This window comes from Oryza sativa, chromosome 1 (assembly GCF_034140825.1).
Source record: "Oryza sativa Japonica Group chromosome 1, ASM3414082v1".
NCBI classification, from domain to species: domain Eukaryota; kingdom Viridiplantae; phylum Streptophyta; class Magnoliopsida; order Poales; family Poaceae; genus Oryza; species Oryza sativa.
The window spans coordinates 21,555,546-21,562,869 of record NC_089035.1 but is presented as its reverse complement, the minus strand read 5'-3'; the positions used below and the strand labels follow the sequence as shown (position 1 = coordinate 21,562,869).

Below are 7,324 nucleotides of genomic sequence, written 5' to 3'. Positions count from 1 at the left end.
ATATGGCGTCCCATTTTTTAGCAAAGAAATAGTGTGCTACGAATTTACTTCGACCTATTTCTCTGTCTCACCAGAGTGTTTAAGGTCCCAGATTGTTAAAAACTGTAATCAAACCGGTTCCGCTGAAAGGAAAAAAAAAAAGAAACCTAAGCTGTGATGATGCATGAACATCACTTAGAGTTAGATTTGAAATCTATTTGCTGTTTGATTCACTAAATCTTTTTAAATAAATATCAAACCTTAAAGAGTAACGTAATTGATTTGATATTAATTTTGGCACAGATTTTGTGAATTGCGGCCATGAATTTCAGACCTGAGGCTAAAATCCATCAAATCCTCCAAAACATCATTTCACAATATACTGATGCACACATGGCACATCACCAGTAGTTTCAGTGCTACTTTAATTGCAACATGTATAGGCGTCTCTATGATGAACAAGATATAAAGTTGCAGACCCATTTTTTTCATTGTCAACTATGATGTCTGTTAAGTCAGGTATTCTCCGAAAACTTGAGATAAAAACGACATAGATATGCTTCGTATACATACACATGATTGCATATTGATCAATCCCCTATGGAACTTGATGAATTACATATCCATTTAAGTAGCTACCGTTTGAGGCGCCTCAACACTATCAGGAAAGTATCAAGGCAGAGTGTGTAGTCATCGAAGGCACTTATTCCACAAAATTTACCACGAGTCAAAACTAATTTGTCCCCTCCAATTTGAAGCCTATCAAAGGAGCAAGCGTTGGAAACCTTTACACCATGGCCAAAGTTCTTGTGTGCCTGCCAATGTACAACAAGTGTCAAAAGGATTTAACACAATCAATTAATGGCCAATAATGTTGCGAGATTAGTTAAAAGGCACAGTAGTATATTTATATATACTGTACCATATAATAAAACTATGCGAAAACTATAAAGTATTCCCCACCTCCCCACTTTTTTCCAATCTGTAAGGATATTCAAGAAACAGAACAAAATTAGTGATAGTTTCCGGATGGCTTAAGTGGATAACATAGTAATTAGCAATTACCATTTTATTCACTTCAATTTCCATTTCCATTTACCACCTTATTAACACCACGTGCGATGCATGTACATGCTTAAGACTGACTAGTGAGTGTCAACTATGGTCATTGCCACCAAATTATTGGGACATAACAGTAAACAATGGTTCAAAAAGAGCATGAGCTGAAGGGAAGATCTAAGTCAGATGGTAACAATTGATGAGTTTAGAACAGATGAAGCATGAGGAATCCTGCTTTGTTTGGCCTATTTGATGCATATCCAACTGACAACGGGTAAGGATCAGGGTAGAGCAATGTTGAGCACTTTTGTTCTACATCTGTACAAACTATGAATGAATTCAACATACATCAACTGCCCTCATCACTATATACCATCAAAATACGAGCGCATTTCTCTATGAAAATTCTGTACTACAGCTTAAGTTCATGATCAAACATCAAATATTCAAGCATGAAACAATCAACATCCGCATAAAGAAAAGAAAATAACAAATAGCAATAAGTATGGACTAAGAAAATGGAGTACATGGGAATCAATGATAACTAATTTCAAGCTGTAATGTTGCAAGATGCTTTCAAACTAAATTAAACTTACAAACGATATGCCCACTATTTTAGCATCGGAGTTGCTCATTTGTTGTGCAATTTGATAGGCACAAGATAAACTGCCTGATAGAACTCCTCTGATAACCCCATTCTAGGTCTAGGAGTGCCAAAGAACCATATAGATCTTCATATTACATAGCTAAGATCAACCAAGTGGAAAGTGCACAACAGTAAACATCATATTACGTAGTTACTGACAACCAATGAACCAGAACCTGTCAGCCCATACCTTAGAATGTATGAACAATTTTTCATATTTCAAACTACTGTACTCTAGAATTTCATTAATCTGATAGGAAATGAAGAGGGTGGCATTCAGTCAAGTCTCGTGATGTTAAGTGGAAAAAAATTGCTAGATACTACAGCATACCATTGTGATTTCCAGCATGACTAACCAAGAGGTCAAAAGTTCCCTTGAGAAAATACAATTCCTTAGTTCACTAATTAAACTCGACAGAGAGTTAAATGCGGGTACAAGAAGTGAACAAGATAGAAAACAACCTTCCTACAAATTGAGTTATTTAGGTTCTCTTAAGACAATGGCACCAATAGCAACCACTGGAGCAATTTTTATCAAATATGAAATATCTACTTGCCTAATCATATGACGACAAGTTAAATTACAGATGAAATACAAAAGACTTACTTGCCAAGGCTTTATCATTGCCATATTTGGGTTATTGGTTTGAATTGGTAAGGCATCGATACATAAACTCTCAGTACGAAATTCAGGTGAGAAGGCAAGACAAGTAGACAACTCAAACTCCATATGGTAATTGTATAAACCAAGCAAAGGATTTCAAGAAAAAAAACAAAAATGTTTGATTGATCTAGCCATGAATATTACAGAAGACTCTGGAGAACAACGGTGTTTCTTCAAAATCAGTAATCAATACCAGATATTATCAATGAGACTCAGCATAGAATGCCATGAAAACTTCATCCTTGAAAATACAAACAAACAGGATGACTGTTGATAAAGATGTCGGTGTAACAGCAAAAAATTTCATGATCAGATCATTAGAATAAAGTAGGATAACTTTGGTTCTGTTTATTCTACACAAACTGGAAGCTGCTAATTGTAAAAGAGTTGTTATTACTCATTCTGCAGCCAACTGGTATGTCCAACATCATTGTGCGTGCTTGGCACCAAATATAATTAGTGTGTCCAGCATGCAAATCTCCCCAAAAAGGTAAAATAGTTCTTTTGCCCCATAGTTTAGTGTTTGCTCATTTGCCAGTTTCCACATTCCCAGTGAATGACAACCAGAACTAGGGACCACATGTCATACACACATATGGGGCAAAAGAGCAAATGCCATCAACTTATTGTGGGACAGAAGAGCAAATCTCCCCTTGGAAAATTGGTTTACCAGCCACAACGGCAACTGATATTAAGATGGTCCCAGTCCAGAAGGGAAAAAAAAAAGTCTTGCATGGTGCACCATTCGTCGAAACAATGTTTAGGTATCAACTCAATAATCTCATTGCGTAGCATAACTACAAATAATGGGATGTTTTACTTCTGGTGCGCCATTCATCAAACAATGTTTACGCAGCATAACAAAATAGACCAATATTCTAGTGGAGCGCTTAGCTTGCTTGACATACATAGCTCCTAAAGCGTAATAAGAGTTAAACAAAAGTAGGATATAAAACTTAAAAGCACGGTTGCATAAGAAAGTAAAGAAACTCATGACACAGGGCAAAAAAGGTTGCAAATCACTAAATAAATAAATAATGCGTGTATATTGCTACAGAAAAACTATGTGCACAGAAAGTTGAATCGCACCTAGCTCCTCTGGACATATTACTGTGCTGTTGCCTCAAATTTCCGGAGCATGTCGCAGTGCGGCGTCTCGTAGGAAAGCCCCCAGTGGCGACGCTGCACCTCAACCCTACAATTCTGTGAGAGTATTGAGAAGTAATCCCGCTCAACATGCCGTTCGAGTGTTGCACGCTCAGTGCTCTGGTGTGGATACTGCTCCTCAAAGTTAGGCAACTTGACATAGTATGTGACTCCACGTGTGGTTTGGAATTTGTGCTCATAAGGGTAAGAGCGGGACAGCGAGTAGACCGGTTCAGAAGATGGCAGGAAGTTGAGCAACAGCAGCAATAGAACAGGCAACAGCTGAATAAGCATCCGGAGAGTGGAGCCACCGGAATTTTGCGCCCCATGGCCATGGTGCATGCCGCCAGTCCTGAAATGAAACGTCCCAAACTGCCCAAACTGTCTGGTGGTGGCAGGCGCCATCCCGCCAAAGAAGAAGTTTCTGAATATCTCATCCGGATCAAATTCATCCTCATAAAACCCATTATACGCACGGGCAGTGGAGGCAGCCCTCCTGTTGTAAGTCACCGGCTCGTCCGAGCCAACAAGGTCATAGCGCTTGCGGCTCTCGGCATCGCTGAGGCACTGGAAGGCCTTGGAGACGGCCTTGAACGCATCCTCGGCACCGGGGGCCTTGTTCTTGTCGGGATGCACCTTGAGGGAGAGCTTGCGGTAGGCCTTGCGCACGTCCTCCACAGTGCAGTCCTTCTCGAGGCCGAGGATCTGGTAGTAGTCCCTGGTGTGCTTCTTGACCTGGCGCACAACCTCCAGCTGCTCAGACGTGTATGACCTCTCACCGGCGCTCTCGTCCTCCTCCTTCTTCTTACCCTTCTGCTTCCTCTCTCTCAGACCATCGCTCCCGGTTGCTTCCTCCGCGGATGCTGCCGCTGCTGACGACCGAGGTGGCGGCGGCGGCGGGGCCTGTGGGGACGACGACGAGGCGGAGGACGAGGGCGGGTCGTCCTGGTTGAGGAGAGGATCGAGCAGGTGGTCGATGGGGAGGGAGGGGTCGAGGCGCTTGGCCTTGGAGAGGAACTTGACGGCGCGGGCGCTGTCGCCGGCGTCCGCCGCGGCCTTCCCGATGCGGAGGCACTTGACCGCGTCGTCCTTGTTGCCCTCCATGGCGCCTCCCCCCGCGCAGCCGCCGCAGATCTGGCCGCGCGACGGCGAGTCACCCCCTCCTCCTCCTCCTCCGTGCGATGGACCCCGATCGGATCGGCTCCGCCCCCAAATCCAATCTGAGAAGCGATCGATTCGCACAACAAGGTGGGGGGAATCAGATTCCGATTTCCGAACGAGCCGTGGAAATCGGCCGCATCGGATGATTGGGAGGCGCGACCGTGTTGGGAGATGCTTACCTCGCCGGAGTTGGAGCGGAGACCGGATCGGCGTCGGCGTCGGCGGCGGCGGCGAGTCGCCGTGGGAGGGGAGGAAGAAGAGAGGAGGGGGGGGAGATGTGATGAGACGGCGACGCGACGACCACCGCGGGCGGAGTCGATATTTCCCACGACTCCGTCTCGCTTTGCTTCACTTTCCTCAATTTTCTCAGGATTCCTTTTTTTTTTTTTTAGTTTTCCCTCTGTTTGTTCGTTCTCTCTGCGAGACTGCAAATACGCGTGAAGAAAAGGGTGTGGGCCTGTGGTAATTGGGCCAATTAGAAACCTATGTGAGGCCGTTTGTGGGTAATTAGTTTAGGTTTAGGAAACCGTAATGATGGCTCCATCGTTTGCATATTTGCAAACGAGTACTCCAACCATCCCAAAAATAGGTAAACATTGGTTTCCGTGTCGATCTTTGACTGTCCGTCTTATATAAAAATTTTTTATAATTCGTATTTTCATTGTTGTGAGATGATAAAACATGATTAATATTTTATGCGTGACTTGTCTTTTTTATTTTTTTTTCATAATTTTTTTAAATAAGACGGAAGGTCAAACGTTGGGCATGGAAACCAGGGTTTCTCTTTTTTTTGGGATGGAGGGAGTAATAATTTGTGAATAAAAATTTTATTTGTGTGTTCCTAGCGATCTTAAAAAATAAAGTTTAAAAAAAATTCAAAATCAACTCTGAATTTAAGGTTGAAATTTTAAATTTTGGTTGATAAGTATAAGTATAAGAGAAAAGATGAGGCCTATAGTTTCCCAGTTGCTTAAAAAAAATTCTCACTCAACTCAATTGGTAACCGTGAGAAGCACGCGGTCACGTAAAAATTTTTATTTCCGTCAATAGAGATATGTTATGTGACGATGTATATATGAGTACGATGTTAATAGCCTAAAAGCTCAAAGTTTAGAGGAGTGACTTAAATTAAATTAAAGCTACCTTGAAATAACCATGATACCATCGAAGATTCAAATGGGAATATTGTGGGATACTCCTATTTTGGTGACAAGGATGAAGAAAAACAAGTGGTATCAAAAGACACTGAAAAACAATTGGATATATGCCAAACGCATGGGAAAATGAGTGTTGAATTGTGTCAGAATTATAAATGCGAACACCTAAAACTTAATCTAGATCGTAAGACAACTTATGGCCTGTTTGGATTGGGGCCAATTCTTGCCCTACCTATCATTTGATAGTTTTGAATAGTACTAGTAATCGTGCACGTGCAATGCACGTCTATGTTAAAATTATTGGTCCAATTCCACTAATAAGTGAAAAACAATATATTTATTCTAAACCACTGATATTAACATGAAACTTAAGTGACAAATAATCAAAAGCCATCTGTAGTCCTTTTGTTATCCACTGCATTTCAAACAAAATAAATAAAAAATACAAAAGCTTCACTTCTCACTACATTTATAACAAAGTTTTACAGGTGCCATCACAAGTTAAACTTTTGCAACTAATTTGGTCTAAAATAAGCAACTATAGAACCATACTCTCACCGTAACAATATGCAACCTGGAGATTAAAAACAATAATCCAATTAAGCTAATCAACCTGACAGACTGTCACTTCTGTCACTTCTGTCCAAGGATGAATATCTCAATACTATACAATCACCACTATTTTTTCCTTTCAAAAAAAAATCACCCCTATTTTGCATCTGATATACGGATAAGCAAAACATTGTGGCCTTGATCGGCAGCAATGGCTGCTGCCGCAGCTGCCCTATAGGTGTAAATACCATGTGAAAGAAGACATGCATAGCACTCTTATGTCACTTGGCCATATAAAGTTTTCAACTCCACAATTATATATATACATCCCTCCTGTCCTCAACATACCAGAGCACAGCAGAGGTGCATATGAATCCATCCAGATTATATATAGAGAAACAAACCCTCTTGTAATCAAGCCGAATTTGAAGAGAAAATGTATAACATATGCATACATTAATTCCTTTAATATCCAAACTGAAAATTAAGAATCAATAGTATCAGCCATGGAAAAGAACTGAGTTAGATCACAAAATCTTCTGACGAAACTAAAGATATTGAAGCCAATTTTCTATCAACCACTAATTGCATGCACAATTGAGTTGTTTATATATTCATACAACACAAAATTGTAAAGTGCCAACCCGAAGAAGTACATCTCGATGTGTCATGCACCTATGTTTAACTGCATGTCCATGCATGAAAGTCAAGGAACTCCAGTAGAAAGTGATGTTTCTACCTTCACGGAGTGACAGTAACATCAAATGCAAAGGTTATAAGTATAATACAAAAAGAAACACTGATCTGTTCATTTTGAAAGCAACAAACTATTAGCCTGAAGCACATGTATTCACAGTAAGAAAAAACTATTGACTGAGAGATCAACTTGGTTCACAGGAGAAAAAAGTATGCTTAGAGCTCCAACTGAGACACGAAGGAGTAGCTAAAAAAATATGCATC

At 40.8% G+C, this 7,324-nt stretch overlaps 1 protein-coding gene across 2 annotated transcripts; it reads right to left on the bottom strand.

Annotated features, from left to right (window-relative positions):
- Positions 1-445: 445 nt before the first annotated feature.
- Positions 446-5,023, bottom strand: LOC4324566 (chaperone protein dnaJ 49). Of its 2 annotated transcripts, XR_001541976.2 has the most exons (4): positions 4,835-5,023; positions 3,438-4,714; positions 902-961; positions 446-794 (listed from the first exon to the last, which is right to left on the bottom strand). XR_001541976.2 is itself a non-coding variant. In XM_015763652.2 (3 exons), exon 2 carries the CDS (start codon positions 4,596-4,598, stop codon positions 3,456-3,458), a length of 1,143 nt encoding a protein of 380 aa, XP_015619138.1. In that variant the 5' UTR covers positions 4,599-4,714; positions 4,835-5,023; the 3' UTR covers positions 446-794; positions 3,438-3,455. The 2 variants fall into 2 exon arrangements, 1 of the variants encoding a protein (XP_015619138.1); XM_015763652.2 differs by lacking the exon at positions 902-961.
- Positions 5,024-7,324: the final 2,301 nt, after the last annotated feature.

Excerpts from the sequence above, each read along its gene's own strand:
- LOC4324566 (XM_015763652.2), bottom strand. The coding sequence starts at position 4,598 with ATGGAGGGCAACAAGGACGACGCGGTCAAGTGCCTCCGCATCGGGAAG.